Source organism: Coregonus clupeaformis, chromosome 19 (genome assembly GCF_020615455.1).
Source record: "Coregonus clupeaformis isolate EN_2021a chromosome 19, ASM2061545v1, whole genome shotgun sequence".
Lineage (NCBI taxonomy): Eukaryota > Metazoa > Chordata > Actinopteri > Salmoniformes > Salmonidae > Coregonus > Coregonus clupeaformis.
The window spans coordinates 7,033,903-7,054,612 of NC_059210.1; the positions used below are offsets into that span (position 1 = coordinate 7,033,903).

The following is a 20,710-nucleotide window of genomic DNA, read 5'->3' on the forward strand; positions in this document are numbered from 1 at the left end:
TTTCAATTTAGGTAGCTATAGAATTTAGAATATATCACCCATTAAAACTCACTACTGGTATACTAGCACAGCCCAATGAAAACTCTTTGTCCTGTAATAACTCAAAATATGATAATAATAAATAATAATATGCCATTTAGCAGACGCTTTTATCCAAAGCGACTTACAGTGCATACATTTTTACGTATGGGTGGTCCCGGGGATCGAACCCACTACCCTGGCGTTACAAGCGCCATGCTCTACCAATTGAGCTACAGAGGACCACATGATCTATTGAAAACATACAATTGTTTAAGGCTCACAACGCTTCAAATCTCCAGTTAAAGCGGACTATGGTAACTAACTGGTAATGTAACTATGGTAACTAAATTGGTAATGTAACCGACTATGGTAACGTAGCGATGGTAACTAGCGGGTAATGTAGCTATGGTAACTAACTGGTAATGTAGCTGGGGAAGTGTATTGTCTGAGGGAGAGGTAAAATACGTTTGATTCAGGAATGGGTAGAGTGAACGATAAAATCCACAGTTTCATTATGACTTACTATGTGTTGTACCATGGGGGCCTTGTATGCTATGCTCCAGCCTGGTTGGGCCCAGGTCTATTTGTGCCATCTTCCCCAGTCACATGATCATTGGAAGACGGTAGGCTTGGGCGATACATACCGTTTATACCGGGGTATTTCGAAATACAAACGGTATGATTTTCAACACCGTATTTTTTTTAATTACTTTTTTTCCAGGGGGGGATTGTGAGTGCGTGCTACGCCACTGCCTATAACTTTAAGTTAAGTATAACTATAAGAAATCTAAGATGTGTTAAATAAATGATATCCAGCTCAGGGCTCCAGCTATGCATCTGGTTTGCTAAGTGGCTAAAAGTCAAGATCATCTTCTTGGTTACAGCAGAGACATTCAATCCCCTCCTGGACCAAGATCCCTGTTGCTTAAACTGGTTTGTGCATTAAAAAATAAAAAATAACATTATTTCTGTTTTGTTTCGTGAAATAGCGCCCCTTCTGTGCACATTCGGTAATACTGCATACCCCCGGTATGGTACAGAAATGGTATGACAGTATGAACATATGGGTACAGACCAACCCCAGAAGATGTCACAAACCGATCTGGAACCAGGCCATCTATTTGAGCCCCTTAAATACATTACAACAGTGGTCATGACAGGTGCTTGGTGGAGCCAGCTCAGTTAAATCATTACAAAGATATATTCAGACGTGATGCTGTAACCGAGGATCAACAGCCGCATTCCTTCAGGACAGCGAGGAAATAGTATGGAGCGGTAGATGGATTGCATCCCAAATGGCACCTTATTCCCAACGTAGTGGCACTATTTTCACCATCCATTTACGTGAAACATGAACGATCCAGAGTTGGCTTTGTTTTCCTAAGAGAGTGTTGTCTACATCCTGCCTCTTCATTCCCACAGGGCTCTGGTCAAAAGTAGTGCACTATGTAGGGAATAGGGTGCTATTTGGGACACAGCCTCAGCCTCAGTTCAGACCCCTTCCTGCATCCTAGTCACCCACCATTTTGTCACCAATCTGGCACATGATGTTACTGCCTGGGACATTTAAAAAAAGCCAGCAAGCAGAATAACAATACATTTAAGCATATAATATTTCTTTTTAACAACATCTGCATTTTGTACCAGTAAATACTACACACAGTGAGGGGATAAAAAGGAGTAGCCTCACTAAAAGATGACCGAGGTGACATCACTGAAACAGCTTCTTCTTATTCGTTTTAAAATCCAACTGTCACCACAGAGAGCTTTCAGTTAAAATCCCACTGCCAATGCTGTGGCTGGCTGTAAGAGCCTGCAGCTTCACGCTAAACACAGGTGGTGGTGGTTGGGGATACGAACAAACCAGCTCTAGTCAGCTGTAGGTAGGTCATCTCATCGAGAGGAGGAACTGATCAGGATTATCATGAGTCGAGCCCACGTCGTCAAACCAGCGTATGTATGGAAGAAGAAAAGGCTGTTCTCCACATTGAGAGAGAAAAAAAAGGAACACAAAAACCTTGAAGATGTAAAAAAAGTCAAAATATGATGAGCATGTATAAAAGATGGAGTACCGCGATCCCCTCAGTTATAACAGACGTTCTCCTCAGATGAAGTGCTGAGGGGGGCAGTGGAGCGACGCTGGAGGGGGGAGTAGAGAGGCTGGCCCATTGTTGGGTCAGGCAGAGAGGAGATACTGGTCTACTGAGCCGACGACAGGCGAGACGGAAGAATTTGCCAGTTGGTTTCCACAAGAAAGATGATACGACTCCCAATAAGTCAGAAGGGAGAAAATAGTTCAAAAAGAAAGAAATATTGTTTTTGACCCAAAGACATTATGTTCCCAGTGTGTATGAGAAATTACTTCTTTACCCATCTTCTTTAGGAGGTGTATACCAGCCTGGAATGAATAACACACAAAGGTTGTCACAACAACCACAGATTTGTATAATAATCTATATAAAAATCATTCAAGGTTTCATTTATGTTCATATGGATTAATAGTTCAATGAGGATCATTTACCATTCTTTTCGTGAATCTGCACCAGGGATTTGTATGACTGTTGTGCTCTGGCAAGACTGTACTGATTCTAGAAGAATACAGTGAAAATACAGATTAGATTAAATCTTCAACAACCTGAAATGGTGTGACATATCTATGGTTACCAAATGGTACCAGTACTACCGTTGTTTACCTTATTGGCTCCAAACTGCACTCTGGCTTTTCCTTTCACTAGGGTTGCATTGATCTGCATGATGACAGACTCTATGGAATAGGCACTGCTCCAGCCCTGAAACAACACAAAGAAATAATAATTGGGCTGGCTGAAACCTTGTCAGTTCTGTCAGATCAGTGGCAATGAAGGAGAGGAGGTGAGGAGAATATATATATATATTTTTTTTTAAAGACAATTGAGCAAAGAGAAACAGCCAGCTTCTTCAGCAACTTTAGTTAGGGATGAACATTGTATGAATGGTATTAAAATCCAGACCTGTTTTGTGAGAAGTTCCATACACAAGGCCCCTCCGCCAAGAACGTACCTGAAATACAGGACGGAGAAGTACCAGCTCAGTACCAGTTCAAGGTGGAGAAGTACCGAGACCGGGTTAACAAACCAGACAAGGATTAGGCACATCTCATTTTTAGCAATTTAGCAGAAGCTAAAGTATTAAACTTTCCTGTCATCATCAAGATAGTCTCAATGGTTTAGTCATTCAGAATGATTTGCATCAGGGGCATGACGAAAAGCACTGCCAGACTACTCTAGGGTAGAATCAGAAGTATAGGAGTCCATCCAGACTTCACTGAGCGGCACTCACCCTCCAGACAGCACAGGGGAGACTACCCGTACGAACGGTGGATCAAAAGGAAAGTTATCCTGCAAGAGTCAAACAAGAAAACGCCTTTATCTCAAAACCGCTTTCACACCCGAAAAAAAAGTTAATCAATTTGTAAAAATCGATCAACGAATGAAACTCACTTTATATGAGAAACTGAGCAGAATGTAGTCCAACCCTTCCTTTTCCTTCAGAACCTGCAAGTCACTATGTAACGGACTATCTGGGTCTACCCTGTAAAATAAAGACAGAATGACTCGACTATAGGAAAACAGGGGAAGCCACCACAGCTCTATGAAATAACACCTGGATCTGAATACTTACGTCCTTATTTTGACGTGCCATTCATAAAGGCTGTCATTGACTAGCTCCACTGAATAAATACCTGGAAATGAATAACAAGATATGCAGGTGAACATCACTGTTAATCAACATGTTATCACCATTATCATCATCAATCCAGATCTACAAAACACTGAAGGGTTAGGGCCAACGGGGTGCTGAGCCAGGCCACCTCTCACCTGTCTTGTAACTCTGATCTATAGATCTCTCACCTGTCTTGTAACTCTGATCTATAGATCTCTCACCTGTCTTGTAACTCTGATCTATAGATCTCTCACCTGTCTTGTAACTCTGTGATCTGTAGATCTCCCTGAGTTCCTTCATGAGACGATCAGAGGCCTGAACGGAACCAGAGACGGCACCCTGAAACAGGCATCACAACACAACATGGATCAGAACCAGGCTACCTTAGTGCACCGTTTCTCAACCCAATCCTCCAGGACCACACGTACCTCCACATATCTGATCTAGTCCAACACTAACGCACCTGATTTAGCCAACCAACAATGGGCTTGATGATTGGTTGATATCAGGTGAGCTAGTTTTGCAATGGATGAAATATGGCTGGGGGGTCCCTGAGGACTGGGTTGAGAAAAACAGACAAGAGACAGAAAAAACGGTGGAAATGTTCCCGTTTCCCCCCCCCCCTGAAAAATAAGAAAGACATCTTACCGAATGAGCACTTACGTTCAAGTGGTCCTGCCTCTGGTTCTTACGGATCTTCTCTAGGATGGCCAGGTTCTCCTTCAAATCAAATCACGTTCAACTTTATTTATACAGCACATTATGTACAAAAAAAATGCAGTAGGAAGTGCGTCATTAAATAATACAAAGTTAGAATGATAAAAATATATATATATGTTTCGACAAATAGATACATTAAGATAGTAAAACAATAGTAAAAGTAGTAATATCCGCGGGACACAGCAAAGTGAACACAGTACAATGGAACACTTACGTGCACAATTACAAGGAGCAATTTTCTAAAAACATGCAGGGAAGACGTAGTCTGGTTAACCAGTCTAACAATCCACTTCTTGTGTCATATGCCAAAAGAGGAGAATGGCCTTTCAGCAATCTCAGCGTTCAATACGCAGCTGGATTTCCGGAGGAGGTGCTCATTGGTTGCTGGAAATAACATATTTTCCATGACAACATGCGGAGCCTCGAAAGTAGAATAAGATTTATAACAAAGTCAAAAACAAAGATTTAGCTGTTAGCTAGGCAAGCCTTAAGACGTTTTGTCTTTGGAATTGCAGAATGTATTCAGTTTGAGAATTTAGAGGTAAGCTACCAACTTCTGACAGAATGGTTGTCTGGACAAAAAATAAAATAAAAAGGTTGCTTAGCAACCTGACACTAACACGATCTGTGGAGAAAGAAAAAAGTGAGTTCCAATATTTACATAACCTTTGTGATTGGAGGATATCTGTGGTAAAGCAACTCATGACCAAATCCTAAACCTAACCTTCTATTACCACCAAAAAAACAAATGTTTGTTTTCATACATTTTTACTATATAGCCAATTTTGACTGCGGTTGTGGTAACTAGTGGAAACCCAAACCCTCTGATCTCCTCCAGCTCATTAATGATGGAATGTTCATATTTGAAGATTGAAGAAGGACCCGTCTCTGGGGCGAACGACATGGAGTGGAATGTAATACTGGAAGTGTCTGCAACCATAGGAGGTCGGTCCAATAGACTAGAGTAGTGGTAACCAACCTTTTCTGAGTCCAGATCACTTCCTGAGTCAAAATGCAAGACGAGATCTACCCCTCAGATTATTATTTTTTATTTTATTTTAAACATGACTTTTAAAAAAAACGTAAGCCCTATGCAACATTAACCAATTAAAAACAGTTCTGTAGCACTGAGGTTTGTGCAGTATTTGAGGTATATGATCACACTGGTAATAGAACATGTTGTATTACTTGAGGCACAGCTGGCTGAGCATAATAAGGTGCTTTTCTTTATTTTACTGGACTGATGGCCTGCTTCTGATGGTCAGTCTGAGGGAGGGGGGGAGGGAGGGAGAGAACAGCGGTGAGGCTGCCGGTCACCTGACTCACCGTCCCGCCACTCTCCCTCCTCTGCTGTGAAAAGGAGACAGTCTTCAAGCTGATGGCAATGCATTATTTCAGCCTCATGCACCAATTCATGTTGTTACTCCTATGACCAGAGAAAGTGAAATATTCCTCGATATTAAAAAAGACACAAGCCGCTAATAATAACAACGCAAGATTAATCGGAACACTTTGCTATACTCATTCATTGCAGCTGCAGTGCTGGTTGTAGTGTGAGTGAAAGTAGGGAGAATGCGCATTTTATGGCTTAAAAAAATTGTTGAACAAGGTGTTAACAGTGTTGAATAACACCTTAAACATTAAGTTACTCATAAAATCAACAGCTCTTCGCTGTATTCGTTGAATCTCTCTCTAGTCATGGTTTGAAACGTTTTAATCTCACAGTATCAACTTTGTGTGTTCGAGGCTTCTTTTTGCATCCTATAGCTCGAGGAAACTATGCAGACACTTATCTGAGCTATCTGATTGGCCAGCGGTAGGCCTATAGGTGCACTTGATTTGCTCTCTGGGCCTGCGGAGTTCTACCTTCAAACACATTAAATGGTTCAACATGGGAACACTGCCTTCCCGGCGCTAGGGCTGCTGAATCAAGTGCACCTACCGCCAACAGCACAAAAAAAATAAAAAAAGATATAGTAGGAACGCTTTATCTTTGGGTTTTTTACAGAAATGTTTGGTGATCGACTAGGATTCCCTTGGAGATTGACCCAGTCGATCGGGATTGACCGGTTTGGTGACCACTGGGATAAGCTTCCCCTAAAGTAAATTTAATTTGCCAAAATTATACAGAACAAAAATGAAACATGCAACAATTTCAAATATTTTACTGAGTTACAGTTTATAGAAGGAATTCAATCAATTCAAATAAATTCATTAGGCCATAATCTCTGGCAACAGCTCTGTTGGACATTCCTGCAGTCAGCATGCCAATAGCACACTCAAAATTCCAGAGAAATAAACTTTGTGCGTATGGAACATTTCTGGGATCTTTTATTTCAGCTCATGAAAAATGGGACCAACACTTCACATGTTGCCTTTATATTTTTGTTCAGTATACATAATTACTCCTGTCTATAGAAAAATAAATAACATCCTTCAAAACACTACACCAGAGAGCATGATTTAGCCACAGAGGATCATTAGCTTCTTTTAAAAAAAAATAGCTGTGTATTGTTTTAAAATCACAAGGCCAGGGCATAAACTAGTTGGGAAGCGTGCAATTTGGTCAGCACACGCAGCAAATCAATTAGCTGATTGTTGATTTGCAGCTGCCAGTGAAAAGCATCTAAAATAGGCCTGGCGTAATATTTTCCAAATACAATCGCTGGGGGAAACCGAAAAAGAAGAAACAAACGTCTTTAGCTGTCAAAGTTCTCTACTCCCAATAGGCTACTGTTCACTCAGTAGCTTATCTTATTGGCACTATAGAGGTGAGCATCGGCCATATCCCCGGCGAGCGCGCGTATTCACGGTCTTTATCATTACGTTGTTTTAGGACAATATTTCCTCCTCCAGGCTACATTGGACGTCATAGCCTACAAATCCGTCTCCCCTTTTCATAGGCCTCGATTAGATGGTTGCATTTAAGACAAGGTTGTTATTATTTTTTTTATCTCATTAGCCTAAATTATGACTATCCAATCTACTCATCACATTAGGAATAGTAGGCTATCTTACGTTTGTCTGCAAATGCGATGATTGATGCATGCAATACTTTATGATAAAAAGCAATTTTTGGGACTTCCCCCTAACTTGAAACTCACACGCCGCCTGACTGCAACCAGGCTAAAGAAGACTGAGAAAAAAACTAAAAGAAGTCAAGCGTATATACACTGAAGAGAAATATAAACGCAACATGTAAAGTGTTGGTCTCATGTTTCATGAGCTGAAATAAAAGATCCCAGAAATGTTACAAAGTTTATTTCTCTCAAATTTTGTACACAGATTTGTTTTCATCCCTGTTAGTGAGTATTTATCCTTTGCCAAGAAAATCCATCCACCTGACAGGTGTGACATATCAAGAAGCTGATTAAAAAGTATGATTATTACGCAGGTGTACCTTGTGCTGGGGACAATAAAAAGCCACTCTAAAATGTGCAGTTTTGTCACACAACACAATGCCACAGATGTGCAATTGGCATGCTGACTGCAGGAATGTCCACCAGAGCTGTTGCTAGAGCATGTAATGTTCATTTCTCTACCATAAGCCGTTTTAGAGAATTTGGCAATTCATCCAACCGACCTCACAACCGCAGACCACGTGTAACCAGCCAGCCCAGGACCTCCACATCCTGCTTCTTCACCTGCAGGATCGTCTGAGACCAGCCGACTGGACAGTTAATGAAACTGTGGGATTGCCCAACTGAAGAATTTCTGCACAAACTGCTAGAAACCGTCTCAGTGAAGCTCATCTGTGTGCTCGTCGTCCTCACCAGGGTCTTGACCTGACTGCAGTTTAGTGTCGTAACCGACTTCAGTGGTCAAATGCTCACCTTCGATGGCCACTGGAGAAGTGTGCTCTTCACGGATGAATCCCAGTTTCAACTGTACCGGGCAGACGGCAGACAGCGTGCGTGTATGGCGTCGTGTGGGCGAGCGGTTTGCTGATGTCAACGGTGTGCCCCATGGTGGTGGTGGGGTTATGGTATGGGCACACATAAGCTACAGACAACGAACCCAATTGCATTTTATCTATGGCAAATTGAATGCACAGAGATACCGTGACAAGATCCAGAGGCCCATTGTCGTGCCATTCATCCGCCGCCATCACCTCATGTTTCATCATGATATTGCACAGCCCCATGTCGCAAGGATCTGTACACAATTCCTGGAAGCTGAAAATGCCCCAGTTCTTCCAAGGCCTCATACTCACCAGACATGTCACCCATTGAGCATGTTCGAGATTCTTCGCATCGACGTGTACGACAGGGTGTTCCCGCCAATATCCAGCAAAGTTTTTTTTTTTTTTTAAGGTATCTGTGACCAACAGATGCATATCTGTATTCCCAGTCATGTCAAATCCATAGCTAAGGGCCTAATGAATTTATTTCAATTGACTGATTTCCTTATATGAACTGTAACTCTGAATAATTGTTGAAATTGTTGCATTTATATTTTTGTTCAGTATAGATATACATACAAAAGAGAGAGAGAGAGAGACCGACAGAGAGAGAGGTAGAGATATATAGATATAGAGAGAGAGAGAGACCGACAGAGAGAGAGGTAGAGATATATAGATATAGAGAGAGAGAGAGAGACCGACAGAGAGAGAGGTAGAGCTATATAGATATAGAGAGAGAGAGAGAGAGAGAGAGAGACCGACAGAGAGAGAGGTAGAGATATATAGATATAGAGAGAGAGAGAGACCGACAGAGAGAGAGGTAGAGATATATAGATATATAGAGAGAGAGAGAGACCGACAGAGAGAGAGGTAGAGATATATAGATATAGAGAGAGAGAGAGACCGACAGAGAGAGAGGTAGAGATATATAGATATAGAGAGAGAGAGAGACCGACAGAGAGAGAGGTAGAGATATATAGATATAGAGAGAGAGAGAGAGAGAGAGACCGACAGAGAGAGAGGTAGAGATATATAGATATAGAGAGAGAGAGAGACCGACAGAGAGAGAGGTAGAGATATAGAGATATAGAGAGAGAGAGAGACCGACAGAGAGAGAGGTAGAGATATATAGATATAGAGAGAGAGAGAGACCGACAGAGAGAGAGGTAGAGCTATATAGATATAGAGAGAGAGAGAGACCGACAGAGAGAGAGGTAGAGATATATAGATATAGAGAGAGAGAGAGACCGACAGAGAGAGAGGTAGAGATATATAGATATATAGATATAGAGAGAGGTAGAGATATATAGATATAGAGAGACAGGTGTATCACAGTAATTACCTTCTCTATGCCATCGTCCTCAGACTTCTTCCCATCTACTGGCTCCTCCTCTTTCATCTCATAGTGGTCCAGGTCTTCTATGTCCTGCTGAACACAATATACACTTTTATTGCATATAGTATAGAAACTATATAAACTATAGAAGTTCTGCACAGCCTTTCCTCATCACCTTCCAAGAATCGTACCTTTAGTGCAACTTCAACCATCCCAAACTGAAGATGAACAGTCCCAAATGAAGAAAAATATTTTTGGATGTTTTGATACACGGGTCTACTCTAGGAAATAAAATAAAATGTGCCTCTAAAAAAAGCCCAACATTGGAATAATATTCAAATCTAATTTTGCATAAATGTACATACACTGAACAAAAACAAACTCAACATGTAAAGTGTTGGTCCCATGTTTCATGAGCGGAAATAAAATGTCCAAAAACAAATAAATAAATATAAATACGCACAAAAAGCTTATTTCTGTCAAGATCAGTGCACAAATTTGTTTACATCCCTGTTAGTGAGCATTTCTCCTTTACCAAGATAATCCATCCACCTGACAGGTGTGGCATATCAATTTTATTTTATTTAACCAGGTAAGCCAGTTGAGAACAAGTTCTCATTTACAACTGCGACCTGGCCAAGATAAAGCAAAGCAGTGCGATAAAAACAACAACACAGAGTTACATATGGGGTAAAAAAACATAAAGTCAATAACACAATAGAAAATCTATATACAGTGTGTGCAAATGTAGTAAGTTATGGAGGTAAGGCAATAAATAGGCCATAGTGCAAAATAATTACAATTTAGTATTAACACTGGAGTGATAGAAGATGTGCAGAAGATGATGTGCAAATAGAGATACTGGGGGTGCAAATGAGCAAAATAAATAACAATATAGGGATGAGGTAGTTGGGTGGGCTAATTTCAGGTGGGCTGTGTACAGGTGCAGTGATCGGTAAGGTGCTCTGACAACTGACGCTTAAAGTTAGTGAGGGAGATAAGAGTCTCCAGCTTCAGAGATTTTTGCAGTTCGTTCCAGTCATTGGCAGCAGAGAACTGGAAGGAATGGCGGTCAAAGGAGGTGTTGGCTTTGGGGATGACCAGTGAGATATACCTGCTGGAGCGCAGACTATGGGTGGGTGTTGCTATGGTGACCAATGAGCTAAGATAAGGCAGGGATTTGCCTAGAAGTCATTTATAGATGACCTGGAGACAGTGGGTTTGGCGACGAATATGTAGTGAGAGCCAGCCAACAAGAGCGTTAATGGTAGTATATGGGGCTTTGGTGACAAAACGGATGGCACTGTGATACACTACATCCAATTTGCTGAGTAGTGTGTTGGAAGCTATTTTGTAAATGACATCGCCAGGATAGTCAGTTTTACGAGGGCATGTTTAGCAGCATGAGTGAAGGAGGCTTTGTTGCGAAAGCCGATTCTAGTTTTAACTTTGGATTGGAGATGCTTAATGTGAGTCTGGAAGGAGAGTTTACGGTCTAACCAGACACCTAGGTATTTGTAGTTGTCCACATATTCTAAGTCAGACCCGCCGAGAGTAGTGATTCTAGTCGGGCGGGCGGGTGCAAGCAGCGTTCGATTTAAGAGCGTGCATTTAGTTTTACTAGTGTTTAAGAGCAGTTGGAGGCTACTGAAGGAGTGTTGTATGGCATTGAAGCTCGTTTGGAGGTTTGTTAACATAGTGTCCAATGAAGGGCCAGATGTATACAAAATGGTGTCGTCTGCGTAGAGGTGGATCTGAGAGTCACCAGCAGCAAGAGCGACATCATTGATATACACAGAGAATAGAGTCGGCCCGAGATTTGAACCCTGTGGCACCCCCAGAGACTGCCACAGGTCCAGACAACAGGCCTTCCGATTTGACACACTGAACTCTGAGAAGTAGTTGGTGAACCAGGCGAGGCAGTCATCAAGAAGCTGATTAAACAGCATGATCATTACACAGGTGCACCTTGTGCTGGGGACAATAAAAAGCCACTCTAAAATGTGCAGTTTTGTAACACAACACAATGCCACAGATGTCTCAAGTTGAGGGAGTGTGCAATTGGCATGCTGACTGCAGGAATGTCCACCAGAGCTGTTGCCAGAGAATGTAATGTTCATTTCTCTACCATAAGCAGTTTTAGAGAATTTGGCAGTACGTCCAACCGACCTCACAACCGTAGACCACGTGTAACCAGCCAGCCCAGGACCTCCACATCCTGCTTCTTCACCTGCTGGATTGTCTGAGACCAGCAAAGGAGATGTGTCGCGCTGCATGAGGCAAATGGTGGTCGCACCAGATACTGACTGGTTTTCTGATTTATTTAAATTGTTGCATGTTGCATTTATTTTTGTTCAGTATAAATAATTAGCCTACATGTCAAAGTGTAGCCTAGGTAATATGCGTAATGAGACTTTTAATTACATATAGGCTAAACGCCAGTCATGTTTGTCAAATATAATGTAGGATAATTAACATTAACGTCTATAGGCTTGATTCTGTTGACGTTGGCCACTCAACGCACGGTTTGTTCAGGTCAAAAATGGTCACAAGAGTGGAGGGTAAGAGCCTATCACCCACCTTGCAATCTGAGCGGAGGCAGTCAGCATTTTGCAACTATTTAACCATAAACGTAATTGTTTAAAACTCTGGAGGTTTTATGTCATTTTATAGGGGCATGTCTCACCTTGTTTAAAGGTAGCCTAGCCAAAATAGGACCATAGAAATGTTGAGGGATTTATTTTATAATAGCTTCCCTTAGGCCATTAGCTTTTTTCTCATGTTCTATTGGTTTTCAAATCAACTTTATTTCATTGTCCAGCAGCCAAAGACACAATCCTAATCATATTAGCAACCCAATGCTAGTTGTTGCATCTTTAAATCTCCCCTCATTCTAAATTTCTAACTTTCATCTCAGTCACATGAAACCGCTCGGATGTGCAGTGGCTTTTTAGAACGGTGCGTTGCCGCAAATTGCATTTTTGAAACATTTGCACGTAGCCAACTGCCGTGTGCGCATTGCTGCGCTCAGTTGGTAGAGCATGGCGCTTGCAACGCCAGAGCTGTGGGTTCCATTCCCACGGGGGGCCAGTATGAAAGATGTATGCACTCACTAACTGTAAGTCGCTCTGGATAAGAGCGTCTGCTAAATGACTAAAATGTAAATTGTTTATCAATATTTTAAGATAAACGTTCAGATCAGTTGCATCCGCCTCATTGCTTTTTTACATTTTAATTATGTACAGTGGTTGTATGAATTTAGGATCTATCGTCCCAGACATTATTTATCATCCCAGGGACGACAGGACGCCCTTCATTTCAAGGCCTGCACACAAGAGAGGTTATATGTGTATGTGTACTATATATAGTATACATACACACAAGATAAGTTACAGTTGAAGTCGGAAGTTTACATACACTTTAGGTTCCTCTCCTCCTCATTAAAAGTCGTTTTTCAACCACTCCACAAATTTCTTGTTAACAAACTATAGTTTTGGCAAGTCGGTTAGGACATCTACTTTGTGCATGACACAAGTAATTTTTCCAACAATTGTTTACAGACAGATTATTTCACTGTATCACAATTCCAGTGGGTCAGAAGTTTACATACACTAAGTTGACTGTGCCTTTAAACAGCTTGGAAAATTCCAGAAAATGATGTCATGGCTTTAGAAGCTTCTGATAGGCTAATTGACATCATTTGAGTCAAGTGGAGGTGTACCTGTGGATGTATTTCAAGGCCTACCTTCAAACTCAGTGCCTCTTTGCTTGACATCATGGGAAAATCAAAAGAAATCAGCCAAGACCTCAGAAAAATAATTGTAGACCTCCACAAGTCTGGTTCATCCTTGGGAGCAATTTCCAAACGCCTGAAGGTACCACGTTCATCTGTACAAACAATAGTACGCAAGTATAAACACCATGGGACCACGCAGCCGTCATACCGCTCAGGAAGGAGATGCGTTCTGTCTCCTAGAGATTAACATACTTTGGTGCGAAAAGTGCAAATCAATCCCAGAACAACAGCAAAAAGGACCTTGTGAAGATGCTGGAGGAAACAGGTACAAAAGTATCTATATCCACAGTAAAACGAGTCCTATATCGACATAACTTGAAAGGCCGCTCAGCAAGGAAGAAGCCACTGCTCCAAAACCGCCATAAAAAAGCCAGACTACGGTTTGCAACTGCACATAGGGACAAAGATCGTACTTTTTGGAGAAATGTCATCTGGTCTGATTAAACAAAAATAGAACTGTTTGGCCATAATGACCATCGCTATGTTTGGAGGAAAAAGGGGTTGGCTTGCAAGCCGAAGAACACCATACCAACCGTGAAGCACGGGGGTGGCAGCATCATGGTGTGGGGGTGCTTTGCTGTAGGGGGGACTGGTGCACTTCACAAAATAGATGGCATCATGAGGAAGGAAAATGATGTGGATATATTGAATCAACATCAGTCAGGAAGTTAAAGCTTGGTCGCAAATGGGTCTTCCAAATGGACAATGACCCCAAGCATACTTCCAAAGTTGTGGCAAAATGGCTTAAGGACAACAAAGTCAAGGTATTGGAGTGGCCATCACAAAGCCCTGACCTCAAGCCTATAGAACATTTGTGGGCAGAACTGAAAAAGCGTGTGCGAGCAAGGAGGCCTACCTTCAGGAGGAATGGGCCAAAATTCACCCAACTTATTGTGGGAAGCTTGTGGAAGGCTACCCAAAATGTTTGACCCAAGTTAAACAATTTAAAGGCAATGCTACCAAATTCTAATTGAGTGTATGTAAACTTCTGACCCACTGGGAATGTGATGAAAGAAATAAAAGCTGAAATAAATAATTCTCTACTATTATTCTGACATTTCACATTCTTAAAATAAAGTGGTGATCCTAACTGACCTAAGACAGGGAATGTTTTACTAGGATTAAATGTCAGGAATTGTGAAAAACTGAGTTTAAATGTATTTGGCTAAGGTGTATGTAAACATCTGACTTCAACTGTATATTCAGCACACGCACAAGAAGTTTAAGGTGAATGTTGATATTATCTCTATTTACATTTTTTTTACATTTTAGTCATTTAGCAGAACGCTCTTATCCAGAGCGACTTACAGTTAGTGAGTGCATACATTTTCATATGTAATGTTCGTTGTCCATAGGTACACATGTACACACACACACACACACACAACACACACCCAAGGTACACACACACCTCGCCCATTTCTTCCTCTCTCCTCCTCCTCGGATGTCACTTCATCCGCTGGTCCGTGCTATAAAGGAAAAATACAGGAAAAAGGAAAGAAAGAAAATAGATTGTGAGTTTAAAGACAAGGCACGCCTTTCTGATTGTTTCAATGGGGTATGGAATGTTACTCAGGCCCAGAATAAGAGCCTTGCCTTGCGATAGGGCTGTCCCCATCCTTGAATCACAATATTTAGATTCAAATCTGATACATAATTTGAAGCTGACATTATTTCCACTGACAGTGTGATTCAAACCAACTGAATATTCACTGATTTCATACTGTGGGGTCAGCCTGCAAATGTGATTCAAATCAGAGTCCACCAGTTCCAGATTATATTTATATGGGGTTGTCAAGCCTACCAAAGAAATAGAATCTCATTCTAGAATGAGCCCTACCTTGCGCTCTGGGTTGATGGGCCCAGCAGGGAGGGGCTGATCTAGCATCTCAACATCTGGGTGCTGGGGCAGGTTGTACAGCCGACACAGGTCACAGATGAGACGCTTCAGCTGCTGCAGGAGCTGGGGAAACAAAACAAAAAAAACAGGTCAACTGTCATTCTACAGTATCTCTGAACCTTTTTCACAATATTACAATACCACCAACTCTGTAGAGCAGGGGTCGTCAACAGGCAAAAAAATACTAAAAAACACCAGGAAGTCAGTTAAAAATGAGGTTCATTTAGGAAATCTGTTCACAAAGTATTCCCAGGAATAAATAAAAAAGAGAAAAGTATTGGGACAATATTTTTTTTTTTTGTTGCTCTGTACTCCAACCTTTTGGATTTGAAATGATACAATGACTAAGAGGTTGAAGTGCAAACTGTCCACTTTAATTTGAGGGTATTTTCATTAATATCAGGTGAACTGTGTATTGTGTCATTTTGGAGTCACTTTTATTCTAAATAAGAATATAATGTTTCTTAAAAAAAGTCTACATTAATGTGGATGCTACAATGATTATGGATAATCCTGAATGAATCGTGAATAATTGTGAGTGAGAAAGTTACAGAGGCATAAATATCTAACAGAGGCCCAAAATGCTAACCTCCCCCTGTTATTGTAATGGTGAGAGGTTAGCATGTCTTGAGGGTATTAACCTCCCCCTGTTGTTCTAATGGTGAGAGGTTAGCATGTCTTGAGGGTGTGATATTTGTGCGTCTGTAAGTTTCTCACTCATCATTATTCACGATTCATTCAGGATTATACGTAACCATGGTAGCGTCCACATTAATGTAGAAGTGTTTAGAAACATATTCTGTTCTTATTTACAATAAAAGTGACTCCAAAATGACACAATACATCATTTACCATTAATTTCTATTGGGCACAAAATAATCTGAAAGAAAACCAAAACAAACAAATGCATTCAACAAGTTTGTAGAGTCACAAGCCTGATGTAATCATTGCGTTCTAAGAATATGGGACCAAATACTAAACTTTTGACTACTTAATACACATTAGTAAATTTGTCCCAATAACTTTGGTACCCTAAAATGGGGGGACTATGTACAAAAAGTGCTTTCATTTCTAAACGGTTCACCCGATATGGATGAAAATACCCTCAAATTAAAGCTGCCAGTCTGCTTTTTAACCTCATAGTCGTTGTATCATTTAAAATCCAAAGTGCTGGAGTACAAAGCCAACACAACAACAAAAATTGTCACTGTCCCAATACTTTTGGAGCTCACTGTATGTGATCGTGTCTTAATGTAATCAAGGTATGAAATCCTTGTATTTGAAAAATACAATCTCTTTTTGGGCTTAGTTGTGGTCAATTTGAAGTATACAACTTATTATATTTATGTTCCGCCACGACCTAGTTGCCAGTAACGTATCAACCAATTGTGAAGGAGGTACTATGATTTCCATATGAGCCAGAGCGACTTACAGTCAGTGTTCTACGTGGCTCAAGCCTTCCGCATGCTTCTGTTCAGCTGGCGCCTAGCTGAGGACCGAACGAGTGTGCTCGCATACTCCCTTAAAGACCTTCGCCTTGAAAAACAAGGGGGAAAAAGCAGCAATAGTACCGTTTCTCCATCTTGAGACGCCGTAGCCAGTATCCACTTCCTCAAAATAGTCCGAATTAATCAAAGATAACTGAAGAAATGTGTCATTCATTTTTGACGTTTTTGCAGAGGAGATCTTAGTCACGCAATTTTACATCTAAGGTGTTTGGTTCAGTATTTCAAGTGAAAAAATGTGCATGAAAACGATTAGCTCGTTGAATGATAAACACTTCATTGAAGAATCCCTACTGTTGCCCAATCACTGACGAAGGGGGCGTAGACTTCGGCTTGCCTTGAGAAATGTTTCGCACGAACAGACGAAAAAAAGCGCTTGCCAAATACCAAAACATCACAAAATGTCATAATATATGCACAAACTGTTCCGAACTGTTTCTCGGATGGGAAGCATGCGGACGGACGCCTTCAGTCAGTAGAACATGGCGCTTACAACTGCAAGGGTAGTGGGTTCAATTCCCGCTAAGGCCACCCATATGTAAAAACGTATGCACGCATGACTAATTCACTTTGGGTAAAATACATATAGTGTGACTGACCCTTTTTACAATCAACCAATTGTGTAGGTGGTATTAGGGCCTATGCCTTCCATGAGAGCTGGTGCTACATCCTACAGCACATCGTGTTGAAAGAAGAAAAGTCAAGTCTACACACACACACACACACAGGTGAGTGACTTACCAAAGAGGTGCCTTTTCTGACATCTTCCAGGCGCTCCAACACCTCTGTCAGACTTGGGTCATCAGAGTCAACGAACCAGATTGGAGGTGTGGAGGGGTATGACTCCTGGGAGGGGAGGGATGATCAAATTGATCACATCATTACTAGGCAAAGCTCTAATGGAACAGGGCTGAACTGACACGCTATATCTACAAACAGAAATAGCTAATTTACTAGTTAAGTAGCTAGTAGGTGAAGCTACTTCAGAATAAAATAATGATATCTCACTTATAGAAGCATCCATAAATATGCAACACGCACTACCTACCTACCTAGTCACGCACTGACTTTTAACGTTATGTCCTGGTTTTTAGCTAGCTAGCTAATGCGAACAATCATTTTACGCAGGACTATTCTTTATCTCCATTAGTCAGCAATTGTGTTCACAGGTCACGTTACCTTGTGACAAGTTATTGTATCAGCAAAATAAGGTACAAATATCAGAAACAATTTATAGATTGGCTGGGTGGCAAAATACATTATCAGTTTTTTCCAGACGCATTAGCCTACTAGCTTATAACAACCAACGGTAACGTTTACAAATATGAGCTTATTTCTTGTTTGCTAACAAGTTAGCTAGCATAGCTAACTATAACTGGACATATGGCCCGTTAATAAAGTATAAACTAACTGAAAAGTCTCAACACATTTCTATATTATGTGGCTAGCTAACGATCTCCAAAAACAGAGCTAGCTAGCTAGCTGATTTGTGTATTCGCAGTGTTCAGCTTGAGAATTCCAAATTCGTCATGTTTATCGCTAGCCCTGTGCTAACTAGCTACGTAGCTAGCGTCTTTCTTACCGTGATGTTGCAATGTATTATCAACAGTTTTTCACCGGTTACATTAAACTGACAACTAAGCTCATCCGGCTTCCAATCGATAATTCTGAAACGTTCGTGGTTTGTGTCAAAAATTGACTCCAAAAACTTCAATTCGGCCTTCAGACCCGAAACCGACATCTTCCACTCATCTCAAGCCAGGCAGTCCGCGGGGGAGGGGGGGAAGTTGAGGCATATTGCGACCGCGTAGTCGGGGCTGGATCTCGCACGTTAGCGTGAGAGCAACAACAGAAGAGTGTGTGTTGTGCTGGGTAGGAATATCATATAGTCCAATGTTTCTGAATACATAACAGGTGAAATATATAGATGTATGTATGGTTAATATTGGTTGAAATCAAATTCTGTAAAAAAATAAATAAATAAAAATTCTAATGTATTTTTTGCACAATGCTGAGCCAGTGCAGGGCACTTATTGAGATGGGATCTCAGTACCATCCTGAAAGGGCATCAGGCTCACAGTTCTGTCAGATAAACCAAATTCCTTTACTAGGTATTGTCATCATACCGGCGGCTATTGTGATTATTCAGCAAGGTAGAACCTAGATGGAATCTGAAATATAGGCTACCTATGTACACTGAACAAAAATATAAATGGAACATGTAAAGTGTTGGTCCCATGTTTCATGAGCTGAAATAAAAGTTACATTTACATTTTAGTCATTTAGCAGACGCTCTTATCCAGAGCGACTTACATTTGTGTTCACAAATTAGGTGCACCTTGTGCTGGGGCCAACAAAAGGCCACTTTAAAAATGTGCAGTTTTGTCACACAACACAATGCCACAGATGTCTCAAGTTTTGAGGGAGGGTGCAATTGGCATGCTGACTGCAGGAATGTCCACCAGAGCTGTTGCCAGAGAATTGAATGTTCATTTCTCTACCATAAGCCACATCCAACGTCGTTTTAGAGAATTTGGCAGTACTTCCAACCGGCCTCACAACCGCACATCACATGTAACCATGGCAGCCCAGGACCTCCACAACCAAATAATTTCTACATAAACTGTCAGAAACCGTCTCAGGGAAGTTCAACTGCATGCTCTTCGTCCTCACCAGGGTCTTGACTAGACTGCAGTTTGGCATAGTAACCTACTTCAGTGGGCAAATGCTCACATTTGATGGCCACAGGCACGCTGGAGAAGTGTGCTCTTCACGGAGTGTACCGGAAAGATGGCATCGTGTGGGTGAGCGGTTTGCTGATGTCAACGTTGTGAACAGAGTGCCCCATGGTGGCAGTGGGGTTATGGTATGGGCAGGCATAAGCTACGGACAACGAACACAATTGCATTTTACAGATGGCAATTTGAATGCACAGAGATACCATGATGAGATCCATTGTTATGCCATTCACCCGCCGCCATCACCTCATGTTTCAGCATGATAATGTACAGCCCCATGTCGCAAGGATCTGTAAACAATTCCTGGAAGCTGAAAATGTCCAAGTTCTTGCATGGCCTGTGGATTGCATGGCCTGCATACTCAGATTCCACAGGCCACAATCAACAGCCTGATCAACTCTATGCAAAGGAAATGTGCCGAGCTGCATGAGGCAAATGGTGGTCACACCAGATACTGACTGGTTTTCTGATCCACGCCCATAGCTGTTTTATAAGGTATCTGTGACCAACAGATGCATATCTGTATTCCCAGTCATGTGAAATCCATAGATTAGGGCCTAATTAATTTATTTCAATTGACTGATTTCCTTATATGAACTGTAACTCAGTAAAATCATTGAAATTGTTGCATGTTGCGTTTATATTTTTGTTCAGTGTATACTTGTTATTATAGGCCTCATGATGGAGGATTGTTGTCATTATTTTAATGGCCAGTAAAAATTTGTTAAAATATATATATATATTTATCTTTCTTTAACCTTTTTCTAACAAACACCTGAAACATAGAAATAGAACGAATTATAATTAATTATAATTCTATGCTATGAACGAGCATGCAAGTGACCACTTTGCATCCATTCTAAAGGGGTCAGTGTAGGCCTACACTGAATGGACAAAACATTAAGAACACCTTCCCCTCAGAACAGCTTCAATTTGGCAGACTCTACAAGGTGTCGAAAGCCTTCCACAGGGATACTGGCCCATGTTGACTCCAATGCTTCCCACAGTTGTGTAAAGTTGGCTGGATGTTCTTTGGGTGGTGGACCGTTCTTGATACACAGGGGAAACTGTTGAGCGAGAAAAACCCAGTA

General features: G+C 41.2%; 1 protein-coding gene across 1 annotated transcript; it reads right to left on the bottom strand.

The window, feature by feature from the left end:
- Window positions 1-949: 949 nt before the first annotated feature.
- On the bottom strand, window positions 950-18,696 carry LOC121531572 (ubiquitin-conjugating enzyme E2 Q2). The gene is given in 15 exon segments (XM_041836844.2): window positions 950-2,419; window positions 2,543-2,609; window positions 2,715-2,810; window positions 3,012-3,060; window positions 3,340-3,398; window positions 3,501-3,591; window positions 3,682-3,742; window positions 3,978-4,062; window positions 4,387-4,443; window positions 9,687-9,770; window positions 14,888-14,905; window positions 14,907-14,945; window positions 15,317-15,439; window positions 17,623-17,727; window positions 18,464-18,696. Coding segments are annotated over 15 exon segments (1,125 nt in total). The 5' UTR covers window positions 18,623-18,696; the 3' UTR covers window positions 950-2,387.
- Window positions 18,697-20,710: the final 2,014 nt, after the last annotated feature.